This window comes from Vigna unguiculata, chromosome 9 (assembly GCF_037176805.1).
Source record: "Vigna unguiculata cultivar grain cowpea cultivar isolate G323 ecotype 2 chromosome 9, ASM3717680v1, whole genome shotgun sequence".
Taxonomy (NCBI): Eukaryota; Viridiplantae; Streptophyta; class Magnoliopsida; order Fabales; family Fabaceae; genus Vigna; species Vigna unguiculata.
The window spans coordinates 31357475-31374216 of NC_140800.1; the positions used below are offsets into that span (position 1 = coordinate 31357475).

Below are 16742 nucleotides of genomic sequence, written 5' to 3' on the forward strand. Positions count from 1 at the left end.
TACTCTATTATTTTTAAAATAAACATATATGTCTCGTATCATATCCATGTAATATATATGTGCATCATAATCTTAAAGTAATTTATTTGAAAGATATGAACCTTGATTAAAAATACAATAAATAAATATATATATATATATGTTTTTTTTGTAATTAAATGCAAATAATTAATCTTAAGGAAAAAATGCAACTAATTCAAGCGAAATACTATGTGGAGGGTTATTATAATAATAATAATAATAATAATAATAATAATAATAATAATAATAATAATAATAATAATTTTCTACATAACAGCTTAGGTGGCATACTTTTTTCATAGTAGAATTTTTATTTTATTTCATTTAACAGCTAAATTGAATTAAATTTTGTAAAAGTATATGAAGTTGTTTTTGTAGGTATAGAAGATTGAATTAGGATAGGAAGAATGATGATAAAGAAAATTTTTGCAAGAAATGTGCTAAAAAAATGACAAATTTTAGGTTCTAATACAGCTGCTTCCAGGTCCCACTTTATTTAATTTATCTGCCTGAGAGAGAGCAAGCCATCCTGGCCTAACATTTCGGTGGCAAATGCAAATTATTAGGTCATTTCTACACTTCTCTTTCTATTTCTATTTCCATTTCTACACCAAGTACATTTTTTTTTCACACGTGTTAAGTTAACACTTGCATTCGATAACTCCCAAGCCAAGACTGTGAAAAAGTCGAAAATTTCCAAAATGAATTAATTACTTTTGACACCCCCCCCTTATCATCATATCTATGTTGTGTTGCAAAGGTTATTATTATATTACTCCTTCCTTAAGCTGGGGGACAAAAAGCATTTGGTCAACTTGAAAAAAGAAAAGGAAAATAATAAAAAGGTGAAAAATTTGTAATCACGTATCGCAATTGCTAATTGAAGTGGTAATGTAACCAAAACTAAGTGAATAAACAGCCTCTCTCTGGCATTTACGTTGTTCATTGCCAAAATAATTGGGTAGGGTCGCTCTCAAAAGGTCATGGCTCTCGTGTGGCATTCATTTTCATTCTCATTTCTCTTTTGTACTTGTTATTATTTCATGCAAAGAAAGACCAAAAAAACGGCTAGACCCACTCTCTCTCTCTCTCCACACCATGATAATAGTAATCATAGAACTTTCATTAACATCCCCTTTTATTTATTTATTTTAATTTTATTTATTAACTTTTAAGGATTTAGACCCTCACCTAATGCGCACGTCCTTAATCCCTAACCTTACCCCACCCACCACCCCTTTCCTTCCTTCTATCTTCTTCTCTCTCACACACACGACCCACGTGGACCCACCTAGTCCTTTCGTGTGGGACCCTCCAACCCTTCAATTATTTTATGCGCGTGCTTGTGCACGTGTGGTGTCCTCTCTATCCCTATCTCCCTTTCATAATTCATCCCTCTCTTCTCCACCTTAATTGGCTCACTGTAACTCCCATGCCCCAATTAATTAACTCCATCAAACACAATTATTATGCATAGAATCTACTCATTAATTTCACCCTCCAGAAAAAAAAAAAAAAAAAAAAAACATTATAGCTTACTAGGGTGGTGAGAGTAACAGTGACAATTTGGCCAACGTGTCGGTAACCGTTCAGTCAAAGCTACCTACGGTGGATAGAATTCTGTTATTTCGCCACGTAATCATACTGGACAGCAGCACGTGTTGATCGCAGCCTCAGGCCCCTCCACATCATAATCATCACCATCATCATCATCATCTATTTTCTTTTTTCTTAATTTCTTTTAATTAAATTTGACTTTTTCTTTAATTTCATAAAACTACCCAAACCCTCTTTTCCCCATTTTTTCAGTGCCATTTATTCATTCTGAGGGGAGACCCATCTATTTGGGCCCCGTTTTTTAAATCATTCATACCTTTATTCGTATCACAAGAGAGTGAGTAAAAATTTCCTTTTATTGTTTCATCTTACTTGCATTAAACATATAGAAATACTTCAACCATTATTCCTTTTAGAATTCTTTTCCCCAACTTTTTTAATCTCTTCACAAAAACATTCAAGGAGACAACGGTAAAAAACCAATAACCATTTTTATATTTAGGAACATTTAAGAAAACAATAAATGAAAAAATTGTTGTCTGCGTAGAAAATTTTGATGGTGAAGTTCTCCCACACGTAATCAGGTTGACACACACATCACCCTCAGTTAGCAACAAACTTTCTGCATCAGTATATATTAAACCCCTTCCCCTTCCCACAAAGTATTAATTTGGATTTTTTTACGGAACTTTTTGAATGCCTTGAAAAGAACATTTAAAAGACGATAGAAAAGGAAATTTTATCTTAAGAACATGTTGTGTTCGTAAGGCCATAAAAAATGTACAATGAATTTCTTTATAACTGCATAATAAGTTTAAGAAAAAAAAGTGTTCTCATTTTTCATATTTTTTTACATCTTGTTTTTTATATTTTAGTGAAAAGAAGAAAAAGGGTGAGTGAAAGTATTGAAGTGAGATGAGAGGGGAGATGACAGTGAGAAGAGGAAATAGTGTGTGGGTGAGGATAGTAAAACCTTGGCGTTACGGAAGTGAGAGTAAGTTTTGAAAGTGAAGGGAAGAAGATAAATTTTGTTGTCCTTAGCATAGATTCACCTTTTCATTCTTCTTTGGGAAGGGAAGATACTCATAGTAACTGTAAGAACTGATTAGTCACTTCATTTATTAGTCAGATTCATACATAAAACATATAACTAAATTTGGATTGAAGTAGTGAAACTGTTCATTACTGTTAAAATTCAAATATAAATAATAATAATAATTTATATCTATATATAAATAGGATATCTTATTTTATTAAAATAGTTATTTTATCTTTTAAATAATTATTTTGTTAACGAAACTGTTTTATTTATTTCAATTTTAAAAATACTTTTAATAAAAACATATTTACAAAATAAATAAAATAATGTTTATAATAAGATTCACAAAATTATTATATTTATTTTTAAACTCAAAAAAAAATAAACAAACAATTCAATAATAATAATAAATTAGTTGGGTAGAACAGGTGTGACTTTTTAACACATTTTAAATTTGTTTCCGATAAAATTAAAAAGAAATTGGCAAACACATGTTATTTATTTCATTATTTTATACTAGTAAGTTTATTTTCTAAATTATGTCTGTACTTTATTAATTTCTTTCGTAAAAATCTTATTTAGTTTGTTTATACAAATCTTGTTTTGATGTACGAACATTATATATAATCTTAAATATTTTTTTATAAATAGTTGATTTTGTTAACAAATATTATTATACTTTATTTTTAGAAGAGAAAAAAAATTACAATTTTAATATAAAAAATCTAATTTTGTTAAGTTTACTAAATTTTATTAAAAATCAATAATTTTTAAAGAAAAAATGAATGTTAATATGTAATTATTTTTGGATAAAATCTTTTATACTAAGTTTTTTGCTTTGTAAATTTTTAAAATCCGTAATGATTTTTGCATGGATAATTGCATGTTTACTTTAATATTTTATTTAATCGACACATATGACATAATTAAAGATAATTATATATATATATATATATAATTATCTTATTATTAATGCACTTTAAATAAAATTCAAGAAATTAAAATTTATGTACTAAAATCATTATAATTTATTCTTATTATACTAAAAATAAATTATATTTTTTAAACCGATTATTTATCCTACTTCTTTAAATAATTAAGATAACAAAAAATATTTTGACTCACGTATATGCAAAAGTGTTCACAAATTGATAATACCCTTTAGAAAATTAATACCCTTTATAAAGTTTCTTAAATATACTTTTCATTCTTTAATCTCCCACTCTCGTTTTTATTTTTCTTTTCTTTTCGAATCACAGTTATGAATGACAACAAAATTTGTACAGCAGGTATCTGTAGATAAAACCTGCAGATAAAACACACAACAGATAGAAAATGGATATTATCAATAGATATTCGTGTGGGTAACAGGTATTTTTTATACCTGCATACCAACGGGACGGATACGAATATCATAGTATCTGTATCGTACCCATTATACTCTAGTTTAAATTAAAAAAATAAAAAAGAATTATTAAATATTAACACATTAATTTTGAATGGATTATTTTTTATTAATTGATTTTAAAAAATCTCTTTGTTTGTAAATTGTCATTCAACACTATGTAAATGGATTATTTTGACTTTGTTTGAAATTTATGAATGTTATATATTGTATTTTATTTGAATTTATAGTTAAAATTTGTTGTTAAATATTTTTTTTTATAAATATCAGTGGGTAGTTGTCGATATCCGTAGATATTAAAAATGAGATAGTATAGCACTATATAAGAATAAAAGACTCATAAACTCATTGTCTTAAGGTTTTGGGTTGAGAGTGGTGTCAATACTTTATGTGGTTGTACTCATGTCTCATTGGTGTTGTATCTCCACGGTGAAACTCCTTCTGTAAACCTAACAACTTTTACAATTTTATTTATATTTAATTCTATTTCAAATTAATAGATATTTTTTTAACAATAAATGAGATTTTAGCCACATTGTATTACAGAAAATACACAACTTATTTACATAAAACCGTTTGTAAACATGTTTTAGTAGAAACAAAAAATTAAGATATTATATCTTAAAATTTGGTACCTACAAATATAGTTTTTAACTAAAAAATATATATACATGGCTATTTAAAATAGCTAAATAATTTAAATTTTAAAATTATATATTTTTGTAAAATACACTTTAATATATATAATACCTATGTTTTTTCTATGTTGTATATGTTGATTGAATTAAAGCACGAATAGTAATATGGTATATGACTTTTGAAAATATAAAAATAAAATAAATTGAAAAAATTAACATGTTCTTTTTTTCGCATTTTCCTAAACTAAAAATAAAGAAGACATAATGATTTATTTGTATGTCTGTTTTTTTAAACTTCATCTTACTTTATGCGGAAACATAAATATTTTATTTGTAGACTTTTTTTTTTTTCAATTATGTTATGAGAGTGAAGTATTTAACAAGTTTATTTAAGATTAGCAAAAAAAGTTGTTTAACTAATTTAAATAAAATTGTTTTCATCTTTCATTTTATATCACTCTTTTAAAGAATTTCTTTTACAGAGTATCAAATTCATTGAAATAATGTGATTAGAGTCTATGGTTATAATTTTATCTTTATAGCGTGTCTAAAAAGTGTTTTTGTATGGAATTGAATTATCTCAACAGTCTTCAATTCTTCGTCTCTTCTTCGCATAACTCTTCCTAAACTGTTACTTAGCGATGAACTTGGAGGGTGAGTACTTGTAGGCACCCCAACTTTCAAGTTAGTAATACTTTCAGTTTATGGGTGAATAAAAGATGAATTCAAAGATAGCTCCCTTACCTTGAACACAAAACCCCTTTTTTATATTACACGAGTCTAATCATGACTTCATTACCTTTGTACCCGTTTTTATTCTCTTCCTAAATACCAAACCCCATGAATGCCCTATCATAACCGTAATTATTGTTACATTCCCTTATGATGCCTATATTCTTAAACACACTCTTACAATCTTGTATTTGCGATGTACACCTGTATGCTTGAGCCCATATGTATGGGGGATGTATGTCTATATGCCTAAACCCATATGTACTGGGATGTACGTATGTACTCCTAAGCCTAGATGTACTGGGATGTATGTCTACCCCCATACCTAGCCCATACCTAGAGGTGGATTGGGCCTAGATGTACTTGCCCCTTGTTGAGGTCGGGATGTACTCATTCCTAGGTGGGGCCGAAATGTACTTGGCTCCCCTATACACCAAGGGGGCTTTTTCCGGTACACCCAATAAGTCTCACATCGCTTAGGAGTTGAGGTCAATCACAGTTTAAATATTCATTCCTCCCTTCATCCTTCGAGGTGCCTTTTAAAGACAAAATCATGACGACTTTTTTTAAAGAAATTATCATAAAGCTTTCAATGTTCAACAAATTGGAAAACTTTAACAAGTTCACAAAATTAATCAAAGACTTTGGGGAGTTGAATGTTAAACCGATAAAACATTTTCATCATATTCATACTTTGACATATACCATGTATTCTTCAAATTTGGAACATTCAGAAGGAAAGTAACCAATATGCACAAGTGCTAGTTTTTTTTAATGTGGGTCAGCAGACTTAATATCCTAGCTCACCCCACGATTTTTTGGCAGGCATGTGGGGTCAAACCCATATTGCCACCCCTACCGGTACACCTAATAAGTCTCACATCGCTTGGGAGTCAAAGTCAAATGCAGTTTAAATATTTTTTCCTCCCTTCATTCTTTGATGCGTCTTTTAAGGACAAAACCATGACGAAATTCCCCGTTTCAAAATGAACAATACCTCAAGAACGCATTGGTTGTTCCTAACAATACTGCCATATATATATAAATTCTATCTTACAACATTCTTTTTACTTTTATAAATTCGTATATTTATTTATAATAAAGGTTAAAATACTTCGTTGATCCTCGTTTTTGTAGTAAAATCTCAATTTGGTCATCGTATTTTTATTAGTCTCGATTAGGTCCTCATTTTTGTAAATTAGTATCAATTAGGTCTTTTCCGTTAGTAGAGAACTAACACGGTTAAGTAGGTGTCACGTGTCAGCTCCTCATTTTTTTGAATTTTTTGAATTTTTTTTTGAATTTTTGAATTTTTTTTTAAATATTTATGCCACATGTCACGTCTGTAGTGTGCCACGTGTCAATCTAATATGGTGACACGTGTCAAATTATTGTATGAATCTCAATTTGGTCCTCATATTTGTTAATTTGATATGATTTGAGTCCCAAATTTTTTTTGAAATTTTCAATTTCAGGCACTCCAAATTTAGACCAAATTTTACTTTTATATAATGTTATGATTATTTTTATTAAAATTGATATTTTTATTAAATATTTTAATAATATTAATTGTATTTAATATTAAAATTTTAAATATATTTATTTTAATTTGTTATAAAATTATTTTAAAATTTTACATTTGAATTTATAAAATTGTTATTTTTAAGCCAACTCTAAAATATTGTTGATATAGAATATTATACAAATATTTCGAATATAAATTTATTAATCTATATATTTATAATTTTAAAATAAAATTTAAATAAAGTTTAATGTAAAATATAAATTTAAATAAATTAAATATTGTTAAAATTATGTAATAGAAATATCACTTGTAATAAAAGTATCATCATTACATTTATAAAAAAAAAATTTATTTTAAATTTGGAGCACATGAAATTAAAATTTTTTAAAAAAATTTGGGACTGAAATCAAATCAAATTAACAAATATGAGGATCAAATTGAGATTCATATAATAATTTGACACGTCTCACCGTATTAGATTGACATGTGGCACATTACAAACCTGACACGTGGCATAAATATTTTTTTTTAAATTTAAAAAATAAAAAAAAATAAAAAAATTCAAAAAAACGAGGAATTGTCACGTGATACTTACTTAATGGTGTTAGTTCTCTCCTAACGGAAATGACCTAATTGATACTAATTTACAAATATGGGGATCTAATTGAGACTAATAAAAATACGAGGAGCAAATTGAGATTTTGTTAAAAAAACGAGGACCAAAGTATTTTAACCTATAATAAATTACTTTATTAAAATTTATAATTTTTTTATAAATTTAAAAAATGTTTAATTTAATATTTATAAATCAATAAGAAATAAAAAAAATTCAAGGATTGATTATAATATTTAAAATAATTTAAATATATTGTAATTATGATAATAGAAAAATTATCATAATAAATTATTGTAATGATGGTTGTTTTTAATAAAACTAATTTGTTCTTTAAAAAGTAGAATTCCAGTCATAAACAATATAAGAAAAAAATATCAAAATTTAATCTTTCACAAAAAAAAAAAAATATACTTGAACAGTATAATAAATATAGTTAAAAAGAAAATTTTAATGATTTATTAAGGTCAATAAAATTTAAAAGTGATCTATAACATGAAAAAAAATTTATAACTACTTTGATGCCCATTAATAATATTATATCTATATTAATAAATGAATTTCTTATTTTGATGGTCGCATTTGTTTTATAAATTTACTTTTTAATTTTTTTTAAAATTAAATAATCATTCTATCAATTTTACCATTCTTTAAATTTAACTATTCTCTTGAATTTGATTCTTTTAAATTTGACTTTTTTAATTATAAAATTATTTATGAAATAAATAAAAATTATTTATATTTAATTTCATAATTATAATAATAACATTAATAATAATTTTATTATTTATTATTATTATTATATATATATATATATATATATATATATATATATATATATATATATATATATATAATATGATGTGTTTTCACTATATTTATAATAGATAACTCGTTGAGTCCATAAATTGAATAAGATAAAAAATTAAATTAACTTAAGGTAACGAAACACTTACAAAGTATATGATATCCTATTGATAATATATTAATGAGACATTTACCCTATTTGCAATGTGTTTAATCTTTAACTTATTTCAATAAATTTCATTAATGTTTATCATAAAATTTTCCATCTTAGGTGAAAATTGTAAGGATATAATTAAATTTGTCTCACATTATTAATACAAATTATTTAAACGATGTAAAATACGAATAATTATTAGTTAATTTAAAAAATTTATAAATAAATAAATAACAGTTATCTAAAAGACATCATTATCTTTCAAACACTTTTTTTTTTTCTACTCTTTGTTAGATGTTTGGAAATTTTGTTCACCATTTTCGATCCTTGAATCTGTAAGTAGCAGAGAGAATAAAACTAGTTACTAATCATAATTTTTCTAAAGTCATTTTTATTTGTCCAATTGGTTAGTTTAGTTATATGGGGATGTTTGCATACATAAGGTGTTGTTATGCAATTGTGATTTAATGCGCAAAGATGAATTTTACTGGTTTAGGATTGTACTGGTATATCTAGGAAGATATTCAAGATTTTTTATTGGTATTTTTTAGCTTTTAAGTTAAAATCAATAGTTGTTGGAATTTGCTAAAATAGTAGAATTTTCACGTAAAGAAAGTTAAAAAATTTGATAGTATTTTAGGGTAAAAGATATCAATATGTGACGTAACTTGGTCACAATATTTTTTTTTTAGTGATATAGTTTATTGATGTGAAATGACTAGGTTGATATAAAAATAACAAGTGGTGAATTTTGATCGATAATTTTAGGAGAACTAAAAGAAATCATATAAATATATGTAGGATTATCTTTCAATTTTTTCATATTTTTTAATTTGAATAACTAATTGAATCAGAATTAAAATTTTTAGCTATTTTATTTTTCAATATACAATTTTATTGTTGACAAAAAATTCATCTTTCATTTTATTAATGTGTATAAATTAATTCAACAAGTCTTCACAAACTTTTATTGCATTATTGTGGAATAAGTAACTATATTGTCTTTCATCTTCACGAATAACTCCCTTTCATTATTATTTTTTTTTAAAAATTTATTCTTTTATTCTTTATCAATATACCTCTTTACAAACAAAATTTAAAAATAAAAAATAATTTATGATAATATAATAAAAATAGAGAGATATAATTACTAAAAGAAAAACCTATAATAACTAAATCATAATTAAGAATTAGTTATAAAAAAATTAGTATACCAAAAGTTTTGTATAAATATATAAAAAAGTCTTAAAGTGCCAAATATATAAATATATTAAAAATATATCAAAGCTTAAAAAATATATTTTAAATTGTATATTCATTTATATATAAAATAAACTGGGAGCCATGACCCTCCCTACCCCCACTGAGCTCCACCACTTAATAGATTGTGATGGTGATTTGTGATTATAGTAATTGCTTTGGAAACCTGATAAATTGTTTAAATGGTACTAATGTTTCAACTAAATATGTCTTTATTGGAATGGTTGATGAAACTAAAGTATATTTAGCTTTCATGGGTCACTTAAATTGAAACCAATGAAACATGAAATACAAGCAGTTGATAGTTAGATTTGATTAAAAAAAAATGTAGAATGTTGGAATTTTTCACTAATTTGGAAAAATTGTTGGAACTTTCTTATCTTTAAATGTTAGACCATGATACGATGGTCGGATGAATTTGATAACAAGTATGGACATTAAGCAAGTCTATAGTTTCTATAATGTTTTTTTCTCAATAAAAAACTTGATTTAATGAGACTTTTGCTCGAGTAAAATTTGTTCAGAGAAGTAAAATTTGATATATCTTAATTTTTATTTGAGTGGTTTTTTTTTCTCTCAAAGAAATGTGATTTTTGAGCATAAGAAAATATTTTATAGGTGAGAGGTTGGATAAGACTCACTTTTTCTTAAGTGAGAGGTTACTTAAGTAACAATTTTTTTTAAAATTAAATCTCTAAAAAGTTAATTCGAAGATTTTAAAAATATGTTTTTTAGTTAAATAAATATAATTATTATTTGCATATTTTTGTAGAAAATGCTAAATTATTATGTTTAATTAATTAATTTGATTATATTAAATTAATTATGTTATATAGAAAACATATTTATGAATGAAAATTTTTGAAATGTAAATAGATGTTATTTGAGCTTGATGATGTAATACTCTATTCAACTATTTTTTAAAGTTAATTATGCCAAAAATAAAATAAAATAAAAAATTTAATATATTTAAACATTATATATATATATATATAATATTTATTAGGTCACGACATATTTAAAAAATAATCTATTCTGTTAATTGTCTTTCATTATTAATTAAGCTTTTATCAGTATATAAATGAAGATTGAAGAGATCCTTAACTGCACAAATTTGAATTTGTTTCTTCTAAATGTAATAATATTGTACTAAATCTTTAAATTTTTAAAATGCATGATGATTTAATAAGTGAGATGTTTTTTTTTATTTGTATGACATAAGTTAATCTGTATGTATTTATTTTTCTTTGATATAAGATGTAATTTGTTATGACTCAGTAAAACTAAAATATCCTAAACTAAAAAAAGACAGAAAGAATGTAGGTATACAACTAGAAGAGAGAGAGAGTATAAATGTAAGTAAAAACTACCGTTATGACGTTATCAACTACATTCTTTTCTTAATTTTATGACATACATGGGGAAGTCTTGTAAATAAGAAAGAAAGTAATTCACTATTTTCATAATAATTGCAGATCAAGGTTTTAAAATATAGATTAATAATAATAATAATAAACATTTCACTTATTAAAATAATTCTTTCCATCAATAAATATATTATTTCATATTCTACAATTATTTTGGATAAATAAATAAGGAAATTAACATTTCATTAAAAATGAAGAAAATAAATCAATTAAATATTTTTTAAAAGTTAAAACTGAATTTATTTTAAGGAGGAAATTTAATCTCAAAATTATGAACAAGTCATTTTAAAGATTTTTACGGACAAATTATTATAATATTAATATTTCATCACATTAAATTTAGTAGCAGAAAAATATTATTATTAATCCAGACCAGCTAAACAAAATAGTTATCTAACAAAAATGTTAAAACAATAATATGTCAAAAATAAATTATCATAATAAAATATTATTTAAGGTAACATCCTAACTTTATACAACTCAGCTATTTAAGAAGTAGCTTTAAACAACTCAGATGATCCATAAGCAACAAATGTTGTAGAAGAAAGAATTATAGAATGACAATAAATTTGAGTGGTGTTTTGAAAGAGAGGAAGAGAATTGGAAATAAAAGAAAACGTTAAATCATAGCAGTATTAATGAATCCCCACAACAATTATCTTACTAATAACTACCGGTACTTGAAGAAATGATTAGGGTGTGATATATATTATTAATTGTGTTTCTCATTTAATACATTTTGGTTTATAGAAAGAACAAGGAGAGGGTGAGATTGATAATATTAACTGAAGGGAAAGAATGGAGAGAGAGATGAAAACAAAGAAGAAGTTTTGGATTAAAGAAATTAAGGAACAGAGAGTGTCACATGGCATGTGAGCAACAACAGCTGTGTCCACTCTTCCACTTGATAAATACCCTTCTTACCTTCCTTACTACGACTTTTGACTCTCCTCTCTCTCTCTCTCTTTCATTCTATACTATTCATATCTCACACTCTCTCTTTCTCTCTCTCTCTCTCTCTCTCATGGCAGAGCTCACACCCTAAACACAAACCCACACTGCTCTGAGAGGAACACAAACACAGACAAAGCAGCACTCTGGTCTCTTTGGTATTACATCTGTCCAGAATGAAAGCCCTGTACAGAGGCTCTCTCTTTCTCATATTCTCCTTCATCTTCTTCTTTACTGGGACATCTTCTTCTTCTTCTTCTTCTTCTGCACTTCCCACCACAGACCCTTCTCACCAACTCCTCTCCTTCAAAGCCTCTCTCCCCAATCCAGCCCTGCTACCCAACTGGCTCCCCAACCAGAGTCCCTGTTCCTTCACCGGTATCACTTGCAACCAGACCCACCTCACCTCCATAGACCTCACCTCCATCCCTCTCAACACCAACTTCTCCATTGTAGCCACCTACCTCCTCACCCTCGACCACCTCCAGTTCCTCACCCTCAAATCCACCAACCTGTCAGGCCCTCCCACCATTCCTCTCTCTCATTCCAAGTGCACTTCCTCCCTATCCGCCCTAGATCTGTCTCAGAACACTCTCTCCGGTTCCCTCAACGACATGTCCTTTCTTGCTTCATGTTCAAACCTCCAATCTCTCAACCTCTCTAGTAACCTTCTCGAGTTCAACTCCTCCTCCCACTGGAAACTCAACCTCCGCGTCGCAGACCTCTCCAACAACAAGATTTCCGGTCCCGGCATCGTCCTCTGGCTTCTCAACCCCGACATCGAACACCTGGCGCTCAAGGGGAACAAAATAACCGGAGATGTCGACTTCTCAGCTTCCACTTCTCTCCGCCACTTGGACCTTTCCTCCAACAACTTCTCCGTCGCTATTCCTTCCTTTGGCGACTGTTCCTCACTTACATACTTGGACCTCTCTGCCAACAAATACTTTGGCGACATTGCTTCCACTCTCTCACCTTGCAAGGCTCTCCTCTACCTCAACGTCTCCAGTAACCAGTTCACTGGTCTCCTTCCTTCCCTCCCTCTTGGCTCTCTCCAGTTTGTCTACCTCGCCGCCAACCACTTCCATGGCCTGATTCCTCCTGCACTCGCCGACCTCTGCTCCACCCTCGTACAGCTGGATCTCTCTTCCAACAATCTCACCGGTGACCTCCCACGCGCCTTCGGCGCGTGCTCTTCACTCGAATCGTTGGACATCTCGAGCAACCTCTTCTCCGGGGCGTTGCCGATGGAGGTTTTGACTCAAATGAGCAGTCTGAGGGAACTTGCTGTGGCCTTCAACGAGTTCGGCGGTCCTGTACCTGTGTCGCTGTCGAAACTTTCCAGTTTGGAATTGCTGGATCTGAGTTCCAACAACTTCAGCGGGCCAATCCCTGGAACGCTGTGCGGAGGAGATGCTGGGAATAACTTAAAGGAACTTTACCTGCAGAATAACCGGTTCACGGGTTTTATTCCTCCCACGCTCAGCAACTGTTCCAACCTTGTTGCCTTGGACTTGAGCTTCAACTTTCTGACGGGGACCATCCCTCCAAGCCTAGGGTCGCTCTCGAAGCTTCGAGACTTAATTATCTGGCTGAACCAGCTCCACGGAGAGATACCTCAGGAGCTGATGTATATGAAGAGTCTGGAGAATCTTATCCTGGATTTCAACGAGTTGAGTGGGAACATTCCCTCTGGCCTCGTCAACTGCACCAAGCTCAATTGGATCTCCCTCTCCAACAACAGGCTAAGCGGCCCGATACCAGCCTGGATTGGGAAGCTTTCCAATCTGGCCATACTCAAACTCAGTAATAACTCCTTCTCCGGCCAGATTCCCCCGGAGCTTGGCGATTGCAATAGTCTGATATGGTTGGATCTGAATACTAACTCCCTCACAGGGCCCATTCCGCCTGAACTGTCCAAGCAATCGGGGAATATCGCCGTGAATTTCATCAATGGGAAGACTTATGTGTACATAAAGAATGATGGTAGTAAAGAGTGTCATGGAGCGGGGAACTTGCTGGAGTTCGCTGGTATCAGTCAGCAGCAGCTCAACAGGATTTCTACAAAGAACCCCTGCAATTTCACCAGGGTTTATGGAGGTAAGTTGCAGCCAATGTTTAACCATAATGGTTCTATGATATTTTTGGATATCTCCCACAACATGTTGTCAGGCAGTATTCCAAAGGAATTTGGGGTCATGTACTATTTGACCATTCTCAATCTGGGCCACAATAATGTGTCTGGGAGCATTCCTCAGGAGCTTGGGAAGATGAAGAATCTCAACATTCTTGATCTCTCTTATAATAGACTCGAAGGGCAAATCCCCCAGAGCCTTACGGGGCTCTCCTTGCTCACTGAGATTGACTTGTCTAACAACATGCTCTCGGGGACGATTCCTGAGACGGGTCAATTCGATACTTTCCCTGCCCCAAGGTTTCAGAACAACTCTAATCTCTGTGGTGTTCCTCTGGCCGCTTGTGGATCGGACTCGGCAAACAATCCTAGTGCACAGCATATGAAGTCTCACAGGAGACAGGCTTCTCTGGCTGGGAGTGTGGCCATGGGATTGCTGTTCTCCCTCTTCTGCATCTTTGGTTTGATCATAATTGCCATTGAGACCAGAAAGAGGAGGAAGAAGAAAGAGGCTGCCCTTGAGGCCTACATGGATGGTAATTCGCATTCAGGTCCGGCCAATGTGAGCTGGAAGCACACCAGTACGCGTGAAGCGCTTAGCATAAACCTTGCAACTTTTGAGAAGCCCCTCCGAAAGCTTACTTTTCAGGACCTTCTTGACGCAACCAATGGCTTTCACAATGACAGTCTCATTGGCTCTGGTGGGTTTGGTGATGTGTACAAGGCTCAATTGAAGGACGGAAGTGTTGTTGCCATCAAGAAGCTGATTCATGTCAGCGGACAAGGGGACAGAGAGTTCACTGCTGAAATGGAGACTATTGGAAAAATCAAGCACAGGAACCTTGTTCCCTTGCTGGGATACTGCAAGGTTGGGGAGGAGAGGCTCCTAGTTTATGAGTATATGAAATATGGAAGCTTGGAGGATGTTCTCCATGATCAGAAGAAAGCTGGGATAAAGCTGAACTGGTCAATTAGAAGGAAAATTGCCATTGGAGCTGCTAGGGGATTGGCTTTTCTTCACCACAACTGTATCCCTCACATCATTCATAGAGACATGAAGTCAAGCAATGTGTTGCTTGATGAAAACCTGGAAGCCAGGGTGTCTGATTTTGGAATGGCGAGACTTATGAGTGCTATGGATACACATTTAAGTGTGAGCACACTGGCTGGCACCCCGGGGTATGTTCCTCCCGAGTACTACCAGAGTTTCAGATGCTCCACTAAAGGTGATGTCTACAGTTATGGGGTGGTTTTGCTGGAGCTGCTAACTGGGAAAAGGCCAACGGACTCGGCTGATTTTGGTGACAATAATCTTGTTGGATGGGTTAAACAACATGCGAAGCTGAAAATAAGTGATATTTTTGATCAGGAGCTCATGAAGGAAGACCCCAATCTGGAGATGGAGCTTTTGCAGCACCTGAAGATTGCGTGTTCCTGTTTGGATGATAGGCCATGGAGACGTCCCACCATGATTCAAGTTATGGCAATGTTCAAACAGATTCAGGTAGGATCTGGGATCGATTCTCAGTCAACTATAGCCACCGATGAGGAAGGTTTCAATGCCGTTGAAATGGTGGAGATGAGCATTAAAGAAGCCCCTGAATTGAGCAAACATTAGGCATCAAATTCCGGAAAGTGTCATGTGGATTCTTTGGGAAACAGACAAGAAGAGAGAAGGAGGAGATGACGACGGATTCAACTCCCCTCGAAGTTTTTTCCTACTTCTTTGCCGCTTCAAAATTATTTCAGACATAAGGGGAAACGGTTAAAAGGGGAATGAATGCTTTTGATGTATGTAGTCTTGTTATTTTATACATAAGAAAAAAGTTGTTTAACTTGTATATAAACAGCTTCAGTTGTTACCATCTGTGTTTTCCTAGAATTCTCAAAGTACTTTTTTCATTCAGATATAATCCTGAAAAGGTTCTGTTTAATCTGCGACCCCAGTGATGGCGACTAAGTGGAGGATCTTTTGGCCCTTTCTTTAGACTGCTTGATTTGTTTTCCTCCATTTGATCAACTGCAACTTTTGCTCCGATTTGCTGTATAATTTGTCAAAACATGTCTCTAAAACCTCTAAAACTACTCTAACATCAATTTACTTGAATAAGAAATTTATACCCTACACTCACCCCACCAAGTTGTTCTGCGTCTTCTGACCCTTCTTGTTTTGTTTGCTAGTTTACCCTCTAGGAAAAGTATAACTCCACTCATACTATTTTCACTTCATATGGCCATAAATAATTTTGGCCTAATCCAGCATCGCAAATCAGGAGTGAATACACTGTCTGTACCTCTGTATTTATCATCTATCTCCGTGCTACTCTCGCATCCCATTTTATTATGGATTTTTCATGTTAAAATAAAAAAAACAGGTAAGGCACTTGAATTCAACGAGGACCAACTTAGGTAGTTGTCACCGCCAGTGTCCTCTGTTGAGTGCGCACGCTTATTGGATCGATTTAAAATATTAAATATT

General features: G+C 31.1%; 1 protein-coding gene across 1 annotated transcript; it reads left to right on the plus strand.

Moving 5' to 3' along the window:
- Window positions 1-12103: 12103 nt before the first annotated feature.
- Window positions 12104-16128, plus strand: BRI1 (Leucine-rich receptor-like protein kinase family protein). The gene has a single exon (XM_028086688.2). The coding sequence runs from the start codon at window positions 12306-12308 to the stop codon at window positions 15879-15881; it is 3576 nt and encodes a 1191-aa protein (XP_027942489.2). The 5' UTR covers window positions 12104-12305; the 3' UTR covers window positions 15882-16128.
- The last annotated feature ends 614 nt before the right edge of the window (window positions 16129-16742 follow it).